We start from the raw sequence: 17766 nt of genomic DNA on the forward strand, positions 1-17766 counted from the left end.
CCCGTAGGACCTCCTCCGGATCCCTGTGGAACATGACCCCTAAGTATCGGATCGGGTCCCTCTGCCAGTCCAATGGAAAATCCACGTCGAAGGGCATGGTAGCGTCGGTCAGAGGTATTATGGATGACTTGGACCAGTTAATCGCCAGCCCTGAATGTCCGCCGAAGCGGATGTATTCTCTGAGCAGTGGGTTCAGATGGGTTTCAGGGTCGCGGACGTATAAAAGCATATCGTCCGCGTAGAGTGATATGTGAAGAGGCCTGGCTGCAAACTGCAGCGCCGACTCTTTGTAGTTCTGCCGAATTATACACGCCAGGGGCTCTAGAGCCAGTGCGAACAACAAAGGGGAGAGTGGGCAACCTTGTCTGGTACCACGCTCAATGTCAAACGGATCCGATATGTAGCCATTTATCCGAACCCTAGCGCGCGGTTCTGTGTAGAGCAAAGTGACCCACTGTACAAACCGTTTAGGGAAACCCATCCGGTGTAGGACAATGATCATATATCGCCACTCAATGGAATCGAACGCCTTCGCGGCGTCGAGCATGACCGCAGCCGCTTTAATCGATGGTTGGAGATAGTGTGCAAGAGCGAACAAGGATCTAGTATTGTGTGACGTGGATCTGGTGGGTACAAAGCCCGCCTGATCCGGAAGGACCAGACTAGTCATCAACGGAGACAGGCGACAAGCTATCAGCTTAGCCAAGATTTTCGAGTCTACATTGATTAGGGAGAGCGGTCTGTAGGAGTCACAGTCCTCCGGATCTTTGGACGGCTTCAGGAGCGCAATGATCATGGCTTCTCGCAGAGTGGGGGGGAGCAACGAATCCTCGAAGGCAGCGCCGTACATGGCTACCAAATAGGGTGCGAGAATATCCACAAAGTGTTTGTAGAATTCAGAGGTGTACCCGTCAGGGCCGGGCGACTTGCCATTCGGAAGCGAGGCGATCACTTCCTTCACCTCCTCAACTGTGATAGGCCTGGCCAAGTATTCCCTTTGTGCATCCGATAGCCAGCCAATCGCTACATTGCGCAAATAGTCATATGTGTCCTCCGCCGGGGCAGTGGGTTGCGACCTATACAGCGTGCCAAAGGTGTCAACAAAACATTTCAAGACGTCGTCAGAGTTCGTTTGTGGTATGCCCTCTTTAGAGTGAACCTTAAGTATCGCTTTTTGTCCCCGTCCCTCACAGATTTTACGCGCCAGCATCCCCCCTGGCCTACCACCCTCCCCGAAAGCTCTGGCCACTTGCGGGCGATCTAAGTACTTTATTTCGGACTCCAAAAAGTCTGCATGCTCCGTATGTAGTGCACGCAAGCCTTGTAAGTGTGAAACATCCTGCGTGGTCTCGTACAACAGTTCCAAGTCCCTCATGTTCTTCTCACAACGACTAATTTGGCCCCTGATGTCCCTGAGTATCCCCACGGTGGTGCTTAGGCAGACTCCCCTGATCGTAGCTTTGAACGCCTCCCAGAGAAGGCACGGGTCATCCGTCGATTGCGCATTATCATCAAAGTAGTCTTTGATAGCTTTCGTTATTGTGTCAACATAGACCGTGTCCGATAGGGCACGGGCATTGAATCTCCACTGGAATGGGGGAGGTGAGTATCGGGGCAACTCAACCCGCAGTAGTACAGGATTGTGGTCTGATAGTGTTCGGGGTAGCACCTGCAATTTACGAACCCAAAGCGCCATGTCTCTAGAGCCTAGCCAGAAGTCCAGCCTGGACCAACTATTGTGCGATGATGTGATGTGAGTAGCGCCCGGCATATCAGTGTGCTGTAACCTCCATAGATCTGCTAAGGCCAGATCATTCATCATGTGACCCACCATTTGTCTCGATTGCTTGTGTTGTTCTAGCGATTGGGAGGAGCGGTCCAGCCCATCCTGCAACGTGACGTTCCAATCCCCCCCACAGAGTATGTGTGCGCTAGCATGTGTTTGCAAGTGTCCCCATATTTCCCGGAAAAATTCGGGAGCATCAGTATTTGGCCCATAGACGTTCAGGAGCGTCAGTTTTTGGCCTCTCAGTGTGCCTGTCACCAATACATATCTGCCATCCGGATCACAAAGAACATGTCGCTCCACAAATTGTACCCCTTTCTTGATCAAAATAATCACCCCGCGTGAGTATGAAGAATACGAGGCTTTATACACTGATTCAGCCCATCTCCCCCCCAATTGTGCATGAGTGTGTGGTGCAAGGTGTGTTTCCTGTATGAACGCCACATCCACGTTCCATCTGTTAAGACTAGCAAAAACCTGCCTGACCTTTTGAGGCCTAGAGAACCCCCTGATATTCCATGTAAGAACATTCAAGCCCAATCTACCCTCCTTCCCAGAACCCATGGATACCTGCAAACATAACAAACACCATCTCTACATACGTCCCTCCCTCAGGTAGTATCCACCCTCCAGTAATGTAAAGAACAATCACTTCAATGATAGCATAGTATAATGAGGAAAACAACAAGCAGTACATATACCAGGTTGTCGGTCTTAGTAAACTGTCAAACATACCCCCACCCTGAACCCCTCCCACTCCAGCAACCCCAACCTGCCGAAGCCATGTCCCCTCAGAGCACATTTCCCACAACCATAGAACCATCAAAACATTGCCCATAATTAGAACACTTCGTGGGTAATACCCTTATGGAGGTCCACTAGGAGCACAACTCTACACCCGGTGGTCGGGTTCCGGCGATACTGCTAGCAACTGGATATATACATAAGACAAGTGATCGAACCCCCCGCCCCCACCCCTCACCCCCCCAATACTTCGGCCACTCGTTACAACGGGTGCCAGTGCCTCAAGGGCAACATCGCGATAGCACTGCACTCATCGATGTTCGCTGCTAACAACAAGGTCCATCTGCCTCCTGTACCCTATGCCACCCCGACTAAGTGCGGCGCGGCCAGAGGGCACCTTCGCCAATGTTACAATGGAATGCGACGCCAACCGCTGGGGTCTGTGCCGCAAGGCAGTGCAACCGCACACGTGAGAGTCTTGCACTCTTCCAGCGGCCTTGTTACTCCGCAGTGTTAGAAGTTATTGTTAATGCATGAGGGGAGAGCCCGTCAGCCCCACACAGCTGTCCGCTACATCAGCAGCCCATTCCGGCCTCGCGGTTGAATGCATCGTGGGTTGGAAAATATAGCATGGGGTGGCCACAGGCGAAGTAGTCAACAAGAGGAAAAAAAATGAAAAACAGAGTTGCACTGCAGCCCCCAACGCGTCAACGGACGCCTGCCCTGGTGAGAAAGTGCAAGTGTGGGATAGCTACATTGACCTCCCCACGGAAGATGACCCCGGACAGAGCCGGCCAACACCACCAAAAACGGGCCAGTGGTCGTACACGTCGTTGAACAGCATAACAAAACTCACCGCTGCCTGATGATAGCCCGCTTCAATAGCTTTAATCCGAGTCCCCATTCTGGTCCCGTTGCGAGTCTTCTCTCGATTCACGCTGTGCTCTTTTTATAAAGTCCTGGGCCGCCCTCGGGGATGTCAGCACGATTGGTTTCTCCTTCCACATCACTCGAAGCCGCGCTGGATAAAGCATGGAGTAAACAACGTTCATTTCCCGCAGCTTGGCCTTCACGGAGGAGTATTCCTTACGTGCCTGTTGTACCGCTACCGTGTGATCCGGGTAAAACTCCAGGGAGTTGCCCTGATGGGTGATTTTGCCCTTTTCCCGCGCAAGCCTGAGGATCGTGTCCCTGTCTCGATAGTTGAGAATCCTCGCCACAATAGGTCTCGGTGTGGCGCCAGGTGGCGGTCTGGGGACTAGTGATCTATGGGCACGTTCCACTATGAAGACCGATGACAGGGCCTCCGCTCCAAAGAGATCTTTGCATAGGTTTTCAACAAATTGCTCCATCCTCCCAGTGTTGGTCGTCTCCGGCAGGCCCGCTATTCTGACGTTATTGCGCCTCGAGCGCGCTTCCAAATCCTCCTCCTTAGCCTTGATCACCTCTAGGAGCCGTTCCATTCCCGTGCATTTTGTGGTGGAGGCCCTTGCCTCGTCCTCGACTGCGGAAATCCTTGTCTCCGCCTCATCCAGCCGTTCACCATGTTTCTCCTGACGTGCGGTTATACTATCCATTCTGCATGTGAGGTTATCAAGCTTACCGTTAATATCCTGCAGATTTGACTGTATCGCCAGCAATATCTTCTCCATATTGGACCCGGATGGTGGGTCGGCCGCACCGCCTTCCTCCACCGCCCCGTCTATCAGTCTCGTCGCTTTTTTGGAGTCGAATGAGATCTTTGACTGTTGTTTATCAGGTTTCCCCATGGTGGTGGAGGGGGAAGTCACCCTCCTGAGGATAGCCCCAGATGCCCTCGTGGCCCTCGCTGCCGCCGCCGTGATGTCTCCGTGCAGAAGTGTAGCGATCACTCGTGTCAGCGCCCCAGAGCACGGGCTCACCTCATCAGACCGCACAGTTCTAGTGGGGGGGCGCGGCTCGCGCAATCCGCCCTCGGCGTGTTCTGGCGTTGCAAGCGACCGTCTGTAGCCCCGTCCTGGGCCCTGCAACAGGCTGCAAGACGCGGGATCGTCTCACCCCGCGTGTGCCCCACCGTGTCTGGGTCGCGTGTCTTGGCCGGTCTGGCAGGCGCTCACGGGGCAGTGTTAGTGAAGGTAGCAACTTTGGCCAGGTCTGGCCGCCACTATGAGCACACAGCAGCCTGCAGTGTGTTAGCGCTATTACAGAGGACCCAGGTCCGAGCAGCAGCTATAGCGCGTTTAGGCGCGAAGGCAGTAGACTCGGCGCTCCGGAGCCGCCCGCCGCCATATTGTCAGGCAGTGGCGTCAGGACATCAGCAAACTGTGTGGCAGGTAGACGAAGTGAATGGCAACGCCACACATCTCAACAGTTCCTGAACGCTGAAGCTCACCTCCGCTTGCGATGATCAGCACAGGAGGGCAAGCCTAAGCCGGGTCGCGTCCTGTCACCGGGATCCGCCGTCCGGCGGCGGCCATATTGTCAGGCAAGCCAGCGAGCTCCGCATCCAATACTGTGAAAAAGTCGTTAATACCGGGGATTTAGTTGAAGCATCCCCTCATCGCCGATGCACCTCTACTTCCCATGAGTGATGGTGGCCTTGAAGAGCGGAATAACGGGGTGAGGGCGGACATCGACCACCTAGCTGAAGATCGCCCGGCGGAGCTGCGGTTCAGGCAGCCATTCCGCTGTGCGCCCCCTAGCGCCTCCCTAATTTGACATAGCGTTAAATGGCGCACGGGTGGCCTCGGAGCGCCTAAAAAGAAACAGCGAGGCCAAAAACTAAAGAAGACTCGTAAAAACGGAGGACGTCAGTTGGGAGCTCAGGTCCCCACTCCTGGGCTCCCCGTAACCCTGGCGCTGATGCCTCTGCCCCCTCCGCGGAGACCCACCTTCAGGAAAGGGTGCCCTCGGCACTGCCACACGCACAGACACAAAGTCACGGAGCATCTGGCCCGCCAGATCACCATTTCACCCCTTCCCTTACTGCGCCCGTTGATATCATTCCTTCGGTATAGTGCCACGTGCAGCCGGGAGCTGCTTCGCGGCACTTGAGAGTGTAGCGGTGCCAGCCTATAGTATGCAGAGAATCTTGCATAACCGCACTGCAAGCCCAGTCACCTCGAGGTGTCTGTGTGAGTTCAGGGTGTGGGTGATTGTTCATGACTAGACATGATTGAGAACTGCAGCTGAGGCTGAAGGCACTTCCACTTTCTGACAGGGCCTCGCATAAAGGTGTTCTTACTAAATGCTCATCCAATCCTTGGCCTCTCTGCTGGGCGCCCAGAACGATGGCCACATATGGGCCAATTGTAACGGCGATCTATGGGGGAATGTATGGTGGTATGCAGCTGTCAAAATAGGGACAGGGCCAATGGAAATGAAAATGCAGGGCGTGTGAGAGGCGATGTTGACGGGGAGGAGTTGAAAGGAAGGATGTGTAGCAGAGAGTGAAAGACAGTGGTGCAGATGGTGTGAAATGTGTAGATAGAGAGACTTCAAAAAGATGAGTGTAAGTGAATAACAGAGAGAGGTGGCCTGCAGCAGGAGTGAGTGACAGGAAGAAAATGAGTTACTCCTTTATGTGACATAGAATACAAATCAGTGCTAACAAGCATTGGTACAGCTAATGGATCGGGCCTGTTTTAGGTGTTTGTGTTAGCTGATGTATGATGTTTTTAGAAGCACTACCAGACAACACACATAAAGGTGCCTTGAATACTTGTCAGGTGGCATGCAGTGTTTAGGTGCGTTTAGGCCACAGCCATACTTTTGCCAAAGTTTCCTAGTTACACCTATATGGCCATGCCCCTTTTGGAGACCCCACCACCTTTTCACCCCACTTAAAGCACTGACATGGGAGAGGAGGTGGTCCCACAGAGAGAAGCTTGTGTGTTTTTTGGAGAGAGGCGAGGGTGAGAGAAGGAACAGGTTTGAAAGCCATAGCAGTACCACAGGTTAGCGATACAATACACGCGACGATTATTCAGCACTCTCCACCTCCCCTCCTTCCTCTCACATGCCACCTTTTCTGTTGCTTCCCTTTCCTTTCTCTTCTTCTTCCCCTTCCTTCTCAACTTCTGCACCCTCACCCAGGTCCACTGGAAGGATGTGATTCTGCAGTTATGGCGTTTTTACTCATAATTAAGATTCTGCCACAGATTCCATCAAAGGCTGCATCATTTGCAGACTTTAAGAAACAAATCCCCCCCTCGTGTTTCCGGCCGTAAATGCTTCTGCTGCCCGTGGCCAGGTCCCGCTGTATGCACTCGTCACTCCTCTATCCGTCAGGAGGTTTATTTTTTGTTGTCAGGGCGTGCCCGTTCCCGCCCCCCCTCCCCTTTCACTCTCCGTTGTCTTTCTTGAAACCACAGGTCGGAGCGGTGCACGGGTGTCCCGGAGCTGCGCCTCTCCCATGCCATGGAGTTGGAGGGGCAATGGTGGAAGGGGCAGCTGGCTCCCACCAGGCAATCAGGTAAGTTTATGTATTTTGTCCGCCGTCCCCCCCCCCCCCGTCCGTGTGTCCGTTCCCGCCCCCCCTCCCCTTTTAATTTTAGGACGGGGTACATCCATCAGCATGTGATTAGAGAGGGGCAGCAGTGCCTTGAAACGCTACTTGTGTGTTGAGGTGCTGTGTTTATGGTATGTGTTGGTTTATGGGACTTTTGCTGCTGGAATTTACTTGGTCATAAGAGATGTCATGTGCATTTCGACTCGTAGGATTAGCCAACGCTTTTTTATAATTATTTTTTTGTCATCATATATAATTAAATATGCTTTAAATTCAATGCCAATGCTTGTAGTTTGTAAATTGTGCTGTTGGGGGTTCTGCGTGTAGGATCGCATGCTGGCTGCAAAGGCAAAACCGTTGCATTGTAAATGCTTGTTCTACTATGATCTCCCTAATAACACTTTCTAGACTCTTCCCTCCTCAATCCCTCCTCGACTCACCCCAAGCCTCATTTAACTACTATGATCTCCCTAATAACCCTTTCTAGAATCTTCTCTCCTCCTATCCTTCCTTTGACTCATCCCAAACCTTGTCTAATATGTTCTTCCAAATAACACTATTTAGACTAGTCCCTCCTTTATCCTATTCAATCAAACTAACAGACTTATGTGTCCACCGCTCAAATCAACAACTTATATTTCCTTATACTAATCCACCACTAATCCTTTGGGTTTCAGAGTAGTGTTGTACTCACCGAAAAACGCTTCAACACCTCATCGAGGGTAGTAAGCGCTATATAAATACAATTACAAATATGGCCTCCTCTAACCGTTTCATAGCCCTTGCCGCAGCCAGTCAAGTTTCTCAAACATGTTCAGGTGGTGCTCCATTATTAAGTTTTAGAAGGCAAATGTGCATGGGCGTCCGCAGGGGGGGCAAGGAGGGGCGCTTGCCCCCCCCCCACGAGCGCCTCTCCTTGCCCCCCCCCCCGCGCAAGCCCATCTGTACAAATGCCTCCTGGGTGAGGCCTGACGCTGGGGCTTTTAGGCATTGCAGGGAACAGAGCTGTTCCCCTGAAAAAGGCCTTAGCTCCCTGATGGGGCGCCTCACACTCCTCTGAGCACAAGAGCAGCCCCACCCCTCCCATTGTCCTTCTGTGTGGGGCTGATTGCCACATACAGAATGATAATGGGTCAGTCTGGGCTGGTACAGCATGTGGTGGCCTCCTCCAGTCTAGGTCCAGGGCAGGGCATTCTGTCACATGAAAGTGCAAAAAACGCCCATGCTGCTGCAAGGTGAGAATCCAGTTAGCCAAAGGAAGGCGGTGAAAGAAGTTGAAAGGAAAGGATTATAGTTTTAGTATAGCAACCATGGTTGCTGCTTTTTTATTTTATTCAACTAACAACCATTGACAAAGCCAATAGTTCTGGCTTGTTGTAGGTGTAACGTTACTTGTATTATATATCTGGATGCAATGACAGAAGCAACAAAAATACCAGTTGGCGGCACATTATATTAAGCACAGAATTTTAGCTTATGTGTTTTAAGGCACGCATTTTGTTACATCAAACACCCTTTTGAAGAGACCCCCTAGTTTTCTCATCCCACTTAAAGCTCTGGAAACAACACCATGTCACAGCCGCCCCACGTCAAGGCCCTGCGCATCATGCATGACTCATGCCTTCCACTTTTTCAGATTGCCTATGTGCAGGGGCATAGTGAACCCTGCTCCACCCCACCCCTTGCTTTAGGAACTACAGCGAGGGTGGAGTTCTTGATGGGTCTCATAATTAATGTGAAAAGGTGAGTGAGTAAGTAAGTGAAGGGATGAGTGGATGGATGGAGGATGGATGGATGGCTGGATAGATGAGTGAAATGATGGATGGATGGATGGATGGATGGATGAGTGAAAGGGTGGACGACGGGCGAGTGAATGGGTGGATGGATGAGTGAAATGATGGATGGATTGATGAATTGATAAGTGAAAGGGTGGATTGATGAATTGATAAGTGAAAGGGTGAATGGATGGACGGATGAGTGAAAGGGTGGATGTAAGGCTGGATGAGTGAGTGAAAGGGCGAGTAGATGGACAAAAGGATGGATAGATGAGTGAAGGAGTGAAAGGGTGGATGGATGAGTGAAAGGATGGATGAATGATAGGTTCAATGGATGGATTCATGAGTGGATGAGTAGATGGATGGGTGGATGGATGGAAGGATGGATGGCTAAGTGAAAAGGCAATTGAAAGAGGACGGGGGTGGGTAAATGGATGACTGAACGGGTGAATGGCTGGATGGATGAGTTAATGGATGGATGTGTGGAAGAGTGGATGGATGAGTGTACAGATGGATGGAAGGAAACATGATGGATAGGTTTGTAAATGGAATAATATGGACATGGATGGGCACACAGATGGAAGGACAGAATGAATCGTGAAAGACTGAATGATGGATGAAAGTATGATTACACATTGTAAGCCCCATTATCTTAAGCACCATTTCCTATATATTGACTTTCCCATTTATATGAGTGATTGTCTCTATATAATATGTGTGTGTTGTAACGTACTCAAACTCTGCCCCACATATTTGGGCTGAGTAGCACTATAGAAGAAATTAAATACACATGAGAGAGGGTCTATGTGAAGATGAGGGGCGCTATTGGAGGGTGGTATCAAGCCAGACTGGCCGGAACGGGCATCAGGCGTTTTCTCTGGGAGCTGGAAAGGTGGGGGCGGTTTTGTTACCATAAAAAGACCTGCACATTTGCTTAAAGCTGCACGTATACTGCCAAACCATGAAGTGCACAATTGTCTCAACCTAATATTTTCACTTGTACTTTAGTGGTTGTCTATTTACTTACTTATATACTATTGTGCAACCTTCTCTGATGTGTCTTTAAACCTTACCTTTTGTCCTGAATTTTGACCTCCTGTCTTGAATTTTTGTCCTGAATTTTGACCCTTTGTCCTGAATTTTTACACTCACTCTCCTGAATTTGCACCCATGCCAGTTGGTCACCATAGACATCACGACAACCCCTCCAGGTGCCGGTGGTTGGGGGGGCGGTGATCCTTGGCGTTCAGATGGAAGCACGGGGCTACGAATGACAGAGGCGACAAGTGCAGGCGCCCTGCAACCCACTCATCACCACCACATGAAGGAAGAAAAGAACCCGATCAGCTCGTCGACCCAACTTCCTGAAAAAAACTTTCAGACGCCATGGAAAGGCAGCAGCATTTGCTGTCTGTGAGTCTGCCAAATTAGATTTGTACAATAAACCCATTTGTAAAGGAAACTGCATTAAATGTCTGCCCCATCACGGTCACCACTCAGTGTCTTCAATCCCTTGTTCACCCCTCTTTTAAACCTCACGTCAACTCGTTTCCCTCAAATTTCGGGAGGGGGGGCTAATTCATCCAGCCAAAGCCATGTGCAGAGTGGAGATGCAGGGGCTCTAAGTAGGGGTGAAAACACAACAAAGTCTCATTACCAAGTAAATGGTCTTTTAAAGACCTGTGTGAAGTACTCAGTGTGACTGTGTGTGTGTGGTGTGCCGGGAAACTGTCTCAGCCAGGCACACACATTCTTATAACATTCACACCCCTCAGAATGACAAATCACCACTTCTAGCTGCCTGGTAATGGGGTGGGAGTGGGAAGATGTGCACAGCAGGGGGAAAGGGATGGCCAGTGCAGGTGACGCTTTTCTTTTGTATAGGAATTTCTGCTGGCATCATAGCCCAGGGTTTTCTGTATGTGCACTTGTATAGATGTGTATCTATACAAGTGCACAGACAGCAAACCCTGGGCTATGACGCCAGCAGGAATGACTTTACAAAGGAAAAGCGTCACCTGCACTGCCATCCCTTCCACCCAGCTGTCTGTGCACTTGTATGGAATACACATCCATGGCGCTGCTCACCAGATAAATGGTGAACAGGGCCATGGATCTGTCTCTTTTTGCATCCAAGGGCACAGACGAAGAAGCAGAGGAGGCCCAGGTAAGGAGAATCCAGGAGACATTTGACCCACACCTATCTAGAAAGTGAGACCTTCGGGAGGAGCTGGATGCCAGGACGACAGTGCTGCTGATCAGCCCGACTCCACCGAATAGTATCAGAAGAGCAGGCAGCAATTTTTAAGTAAGTTCCAGTAACTTTAAAGCATTCTACAGCATCACCAGCATTACCTACTGGCTGCATATCTAGGTTACAGTGTTTTAGACTTACATGCATGGAAACCTCAAGGAGGACAGTCCCCTCCGAATATGCAAATGTAGTGTAAGCTTGTAGGGGCAGATTTACAAGCCCCTTGGGCCACTTTTGCGTCACTTTTCCCATGTTAAAAGTGACGCAAAAGTGGCGCAAGGGCTTGTAAATCTGCCCCATAGCATTCAGCTTTTGGCATGCCAGTGGGGTAATTTTAGGGTTTAGGGTGGGTACGGGTTTTTGGGTGGCAGGGATAATTTTAGGGTTCAAGGTGGGTATGAGTTTTGTGGTGCCAGGGGTAATTTTAGGGTTCAGGGCGGGTATGGGTTTTGGGGTGCTAGGGGAAATGTTAGGGTTCAGGGTGGATATGGGTTTTGGGGTGCCAGGGGTAATGTTAGGGTTCAGGGCGGGTATGAGTTTGGGGGGGGGCAGGGGTAATTTTAGGGTTCAGGGTGGCTATGGGTTTTGGGGTACCAGGGGGTAATTTTAGGGTTCAGGGTGGGTATGGGTTTTGGGTTGCAAGGGGGGGACATTTTAGTGTTCAGGGCAGGTATGGGTTTTGGGGTACCAGGGGGGCAATTTTAGGGGTCAGGGCGGGTATGGGTTATGGGTTTTGGGGTGCCAGGGGGCTAATTTTAGGGATTAGGGAATGCATAAGTTTTAAGGGGCCAAGGGGGTAATATTAGGGTTCATATGTGTGCTCTAATTGTTGTCCAGTTTTAAATGCAGAATTCACCACTTTTTTTTTCTTACCTTGGCCTGAGCATTACCCGATCCTGATTGTCTGGCATTTTAGCCCCGCCCCTATTGATTACCATTAGCCATGCCCCTTCACTTGCCAGGTTAGCACCCCCCTGGAAAAATTTCTGCGGATGCCCATGCAAATGTGTATATTTTTATAATGCTAAAACCCTAACACAGTTGAGATAGTTATTAAATATCTTGAAATAAAATGACCCATATATTCACATTCTTATCACCTTTATGATGACGAAATGTTTGAGTATGAGACATGTGACAGCAGTGCCACCGCAAGGTGCATAACGTGCTATGCTGTAAACTGAACATTATTCCACTTACATCACTGGGACGATCTTATGAGGGAGAAAACTATTGGCTTCTTGAGGGATTTCAAACTCCGGTCCCTGTTCTTCAATGCAGTTCGCTGAAGCGCGGTCTGGTTTGCATCGCACCCACTTGTATCTCGCCTTCTCCACTGGAGCACCTGGCCAGAAAAATATAGGTGCATGTTAGTCTGCAGTAAATGTATACACTTGGGGCCTCATTTATGAAAAGTGACGCATCGCTGCGTGAAAACAGCCATGCGTCACTTTTCACTGCGCCCTCTTTGCGAGACCAATGATGCGTCATATTTACAGTATGACGCATCATGGCGCAAGGAGTTACAGATAAGTCAGTATTTCTGACGTATCTGTACGGCGCAAAAGTGACACATTGCTGGAGTGTGTCACAAAAGTGACGCAACTCTAGCAATGTGTCCTTTCAAATGGGGCAAGCCCCATGTGAAAGGGCCTGCGTCAGTCTTACGCCTGCTGTGAGGCAGGCGTAAGAAATTGACGCATTTTTGTCCTAGAAGTGGCGCAGTGAAATCTAGATTTCACTGCGTCACTTCTATGATCCTGTCTTGCGTCAGAACGCCCCACCTGCATACATTATACCTTACGTAGGTATAATGTAGCGCAGGGGTTTACAAAGTGACACATCTACCTAGATGCGCCACTTTGTAAATATGGTGCAACAAGGCACATTTTTTACGCTGCTGGTGCGTCACAAAAAGTGACGCACCGGTGGCGTAAAAGTGACGCACGGCCTCATAAATGAGGCCCTTGGTGTTTAGAGCAATTATCAAAACTAAATGCTGCTTTTGGTAGGAGAAAGTTGAAGGGCAATGAAGATAAAGGCACTTCGTCTCGCGCTCACACATCCCCTCCTCGGAAGTACCTACTTCGGAAACAGATATGTGTCATCATGATTCAACACTTCCTGTCCAACTGCCTCAAACTGCTGTTTTGTAAATTCTCAGGAAGCATGAAAGTTAAATCTGAATATTCATTGTATCCACACATCATGCTTATAAAGAAAATATAGAAGTGTGGCATGATTCTAAAACATTTAGTAGTTGGCAGTGCTTGAGGTTTTATTCCAATGCGTTTGAGATTGCCACAAGTATTTTTAGTGGAGTGGAAAGCTGATGAAGCTCACTGAGAGTGCAGACGCTGCACCGTTAAATCAAGTACTTTTAATTTACTTTCCAGATTTTAAAGCAGAATCAACGAAAGTATCTGAAACTGCTGCCAACACTTCCGCTTTCAACATTGTGCCTCCTCATGACTGCGTAGTAAGTGAAATTCGTCCTCGCAGCACATCTGAAGAAGTGCATTCTACAGAATAACGAACCACCAACCATTATAAAAAGATAAATCGGTTTAAAATAGCTATGTAATATCAACTTCGACCTATGTCAAATGTTAATTCAGATTCTTAAAAAAAAAAAAAAAAACGCCCAGTTGTCTTTAAAGTACATTTGCAAGGACAGAAGTTCTGAAAGAGTCTAATGTCACATATTTCCGGGGAAAAAACATAAACGTAATAAAGTATGAAATTTACCTTGTGCCAAGTTTCCAATGAGGAGGCTCGCGGACAGTATGAACATTCTTATGTTCAGTTTGGAGAGGGATGCTGTATTGCGCTGCATTTTTCCTCACAATAGCAGTACTCTGTCCACTACTTTCAATTAGAAAAAAATAACGAGAACCGAGGGCGTCTTTAGCTAATGTTTCCACATTGCCCTAACCCAGCCCACTGACTGCGTCACTGTTTCCTGAAGAAACGAGTACTGCTTGCCCTGCGAAACACAAGTTAACATAGTAATGGATGGTAATAAGTAGCTTGACAAAATTGGCATCTTCTTGTACGAGTGCCTGTGAGTGCATACTGCTTAATAAGCACTGTTATCTCAGACTAGGCACCCTGCATAAAAACTAACATGCGAGGCAGTTCATATGAGTGTCCGTAAAAAACTGCATTCTCCTTCATTGACTTCGAAAACATACTTTAGAAGTACATAACCGGTGTCACCCCGAGAAATAGCTCTTGACTGCTGCTTTAACAAAGAAAGTTACGTTTGGAGTCTTCGGGGAAGTTAGCAAGTAAGACAAACGGAATCCTCTCCAGGCACCAGATGTGACCATCCAACAGACGATGCTGACCTTGGAGTAGGTCCAGCGAAGGGAAAAGAGTTGGATGATAAGCATGGCACGCCTGATGGTGCATGTTCTTTCTATAGAAAAGGTAGATTTCTTGATTGTCTGTGGAGCACTGACATTTTAAAAATGTCCTACAGCTTTTGGAAAAGTCGAGCTTCCTGTAAAATATGTTTTACATTTTGAACATCTTCCACAGCTTTTCAATATCTGACTTAATAATTCTGCAAGTGAGAACGTCTGCAAAATGTTCATAACGGAAGGAGGAGTGACCAGTGCCAAGAATGCAGATCCGAAGCGCTGCTCTCAACGTAGATGAGCATCGATGCAGGTCCTACCTGAGGTATTCGTTTATTAGGTCTCGCCTGCGACAGCGCACGCTATGCATGCGCTCTCACTTGCAAGAGATGTTGTATACAACGAGACAACCTGCCCATCAGGGCCGGTTATAGAATTTGCGAGGACCTGGGCTAAAATGGAAAGGGCGAGGCCCCTCTAATGTAGATAAGTGGCCCCTTTCAAGGAGACCATTCACAGACACTGTGGGAGGCCCATTGTCCAGCATTTAGGCCCCCACCACAGTTTTAACTTTCAGCCCACAAGCATTTCTCACAACTTCAGTCCGACAGGTGTGAGAATTGCTTGTGGGCTAAAAGTTAAAACCATGGGGGTGCCAAAATGCTGGACAATGGGCCTCCCACAGTGTCTTTGAATGGGTCTCCTTGCAATTGAAGGGAGCGTCTCCCTCCCCTATGCCTCAAGACACCATCCCTGAGAGGCCTGGGGAGGGGGGCCCCTCTGAAGGACCTTAATTGCAAGGCGACACCTTTCTTTGAAATGGATCGCCAAGGAAACAACAGGACACACCACCAGTGCGTGGCCCCATGCTGGTGGGCTGAGTGCGAGGCCCTGGGCAGCTGCCCACGCTGCCCATGCCTAGGGCCGGCCCTGCTGCCCATTCCTTAACAGTCGTTGGCTTCATTTTCACTCCTATTTGCTGCCTTCTAATTGACCCGCACACACTGGCTTCACTCCCTCTTCTTTCTGCTCAAAATCTGTTTATTACATTTTCAAAAACATTACAACACTTTTGCAGTTGAGAAAACAATCTATAGGCATTGGCATAGCAGTAGCAACAGATCGAGCAAGATATGCAAGTAATACATTGAAACTGTTCATAACCCCCTGGCAGGGGGAATACCTATGGCTTGCTTTATGTGCTCCTGGTGGAGAGGCCAGGGGAGCTAAAGAAAAGGACAGAACGCGCTGAACTCATGTCTGTGCTTGCCTAGTTGAAGAATGGAACTGGTAAACAAACTGGGACGAGGAGGGAGGGAATGAGTGGGACATCAGGGAAGGTCAGGGGGTCTCTAGCCAGTATGCCATGGTCCCTTGGGTGTGGAGCCATAAGAGGAGGGGGGATGATGATCGCAGTGCAATTTCACACTACTAGACCCCAACAGGGGGTAAGGAGGAACCCCTCCTTAGCCTGATGTGTCAAACATGTGAAGAGTGCGTAATCTGGGGGTTTGGAAGCATAAGTGTTCTAAGCGTGATGTGTAGTCGATAAGAGGTGTCCAGAGATGCTAGAACATTTTATCAGTGAGGAACAATTTGTGCGTAATCTGCTCTTTAACAATGGTGTGCCACAGTTATGTGAACCAAGATGCTGCTGAGGGGGCCAGGGGAACCTCCAGGCTCAAGCTATAAGCTGTTTGGACACGCCCCTCATATGACGTATGAGAGACCAGTCCGTGTGAGCCATTGCGGCCAGCAATGTGAGGCGGATACCCAGAATGATTGTGTTATAGTCGGCTGAAATAGAACAGCTCAGGGTGCCCTTGATTTGACTCAAGATCTCCTTCCAAAAGTTGGTAAGAGAAGGGCATGCCCACCATATGTGGTGATAGTCCCCCTTCTGCGCTCCACATTGCCAACATGCGGCACAGGCTTTAGGGAATATGGAGCAGAGAAGGGTTGGGGTGTAGTGCCATTGGAGCATTATCTTATAGTCAGCCTCTTGCTGAGAGATGCTTCTGTGTGTACTCGGGATGTCTTTACAGAGCAGCTCCCACTGTTTCTGAGTGATATCAAGAGTGTTGTCTGGGGCCCATTTCCAGATATATGAATGGCAGGGGAGGAGGCGGGATTGTTGTAGAACATTGTTTTCCTTAGACACCTGCCTGCAGTGCCCTCTAAGCTACGAACCAGCTGCTCAAAGAGGGTAAGGGTGGCAGCTTTTGCATTGAGGGGTAGAGGGCCCAGTGCAGGAGCTGAAAGTATGGTTGACGAGTAGTTTTAGGGAGATGGAACAATTTCTTACACGGGTCAAAGGGCTTGACAAGCGGGCCTTGAAATAGGTCCTGTAGAAGTCTGCATTTACCCTGGACCAAATCTGGGAAGGAATCCACGGGAGGGCGGAAGAGAAGTCGGGGGTCTGCGCAATTGGAGTATTTGGGGATGGGAAAGTAGTTAGACCTCTTCCGATGGCTAATTTGTCCCATATCTTCAGTACTGTGCATGTCGGTATTGCATTATAGGCACTGCATGGGTGATGTTGCTTTAGAAGCCAGACGAGGTCCCAAATTGGCCAACAGGTGCCTGCTCAGTCAATGTCCACCAGTGCTTCTTACTCTTTTGAACCACTCACTTAAAAATGCAGCGCAGATGGGCGGCCCAATAGTAATCCTGGAGCATGGGACAGGTAAGCCCTTCCCGGATTCTTGGGAGCAAAATGAGCTCAGCGGAACCATGGGGGCATCTCCCTTTGCAAATGAAAGTGTGATGGTCCTCCTACAGTCACCTGATGTCGTCAGTGTGGATGGGAGTATGCAATGACTGGAATAGATATGGAGCCAGTGGAGGACATCCATTTTTACCACATTGATGTGGCCTAAAAATTACATGTGAAGCGCTCTCCAGCGCCAGAGCTCTTCAAGTAGCCTCTTAGAGTAGCATGGTCATTCAACCCGCATCCAAGTGGCTAGGGAGTTTGTGATTGGAAGGCCTGCGTATTGAATAGAGTGAGAGGACCACTGGAAGGGGGTGAGTGCCTGTCGGTGGTGGGGATGGCCAGGAACTCGTTAAAGATCCAACATGTCAATCTCCTCAAGCCCCACTGTGAGAGGCTCGAAGTGACCATGCTCTTGGTGATAGATGTTGAAATTAAGAAGAAGGGAGAACCTCTCCCCAACCTCCTATTTTCTAAGGAGCAGGTAGGTCAGGGGAAGGCATCAACTTCTCCCCTACCCTGACCCGGGTACAGCAGAGGGACTCTCACCACTTAATGGGGCAGCTTTTCTCCCTGTTCTCACTGATCCCTGGGCTCACCCATCTGTGTACCCATGACACTGATGCAGGGGACAGTATGCCTG

At 49.4% G+C, this 17766-nt stretch overlaps 1 protein-coding gene and 1 long non-coding RNA gene across 2 annotated transcripts in view; one reads left to right on the top strand and one right to left on the bottom strand.

Annotated features, from left to right (window-relative positions):
• The window catches only part of LOC144754882 (uncharacterized), a 325679-nt gene extending 315533 nt beyond the window's left edge, over positions 1-10146 (top strand). The window contains exon 4 of the long non-coding RNA XR_013594777.1: positions 9972-10146. This is a non-coding gene — a long non-coding RNA (uncharacterized LOC144754882). The remainder of the gene's footprint in view (positions 1-9971) is intronic.
• Positions 1-13965, bottom strand: part of SRGN (serglycin) — a 140901-nt gene extending 126936 nt beyond the window's left edge. Inside the window, exons 1-2 of the mRNA XM_078643203.1 lie at positions 13797-13965; positions 12249-12393 (exon numbers count right to left, since the gene is read on the bottom strand). Of these exons, the coding sequence (XP_078499329.1) occupies positions 12249-12393; positions 13797-13884 (233 nt within the window). The 5' untranslated portion in view covers positions 13885-13965. The remainder of the gene's footprint in view (positions 1-12248; positions 12394-13796) is intronic.
• Between the last annotated feature and the right edge of the window lie 3801 nt (positions 13966-17766).

The sequence above is a fragment of the Lissotriton helveticus genome, chromosome 5_1, assembly GCF_964261635.1.
Source record: "Lissotriton helveticus chromosome 5_1, aLisHel1.1, whole genome shotgun sequence".
Classification (NCBI taxonomy): Eukaryota; Metazoa; Chordata; class Amphibia; order Caudata; family Salamandridae; genus Lissotriton; species Lissotriton helveticus.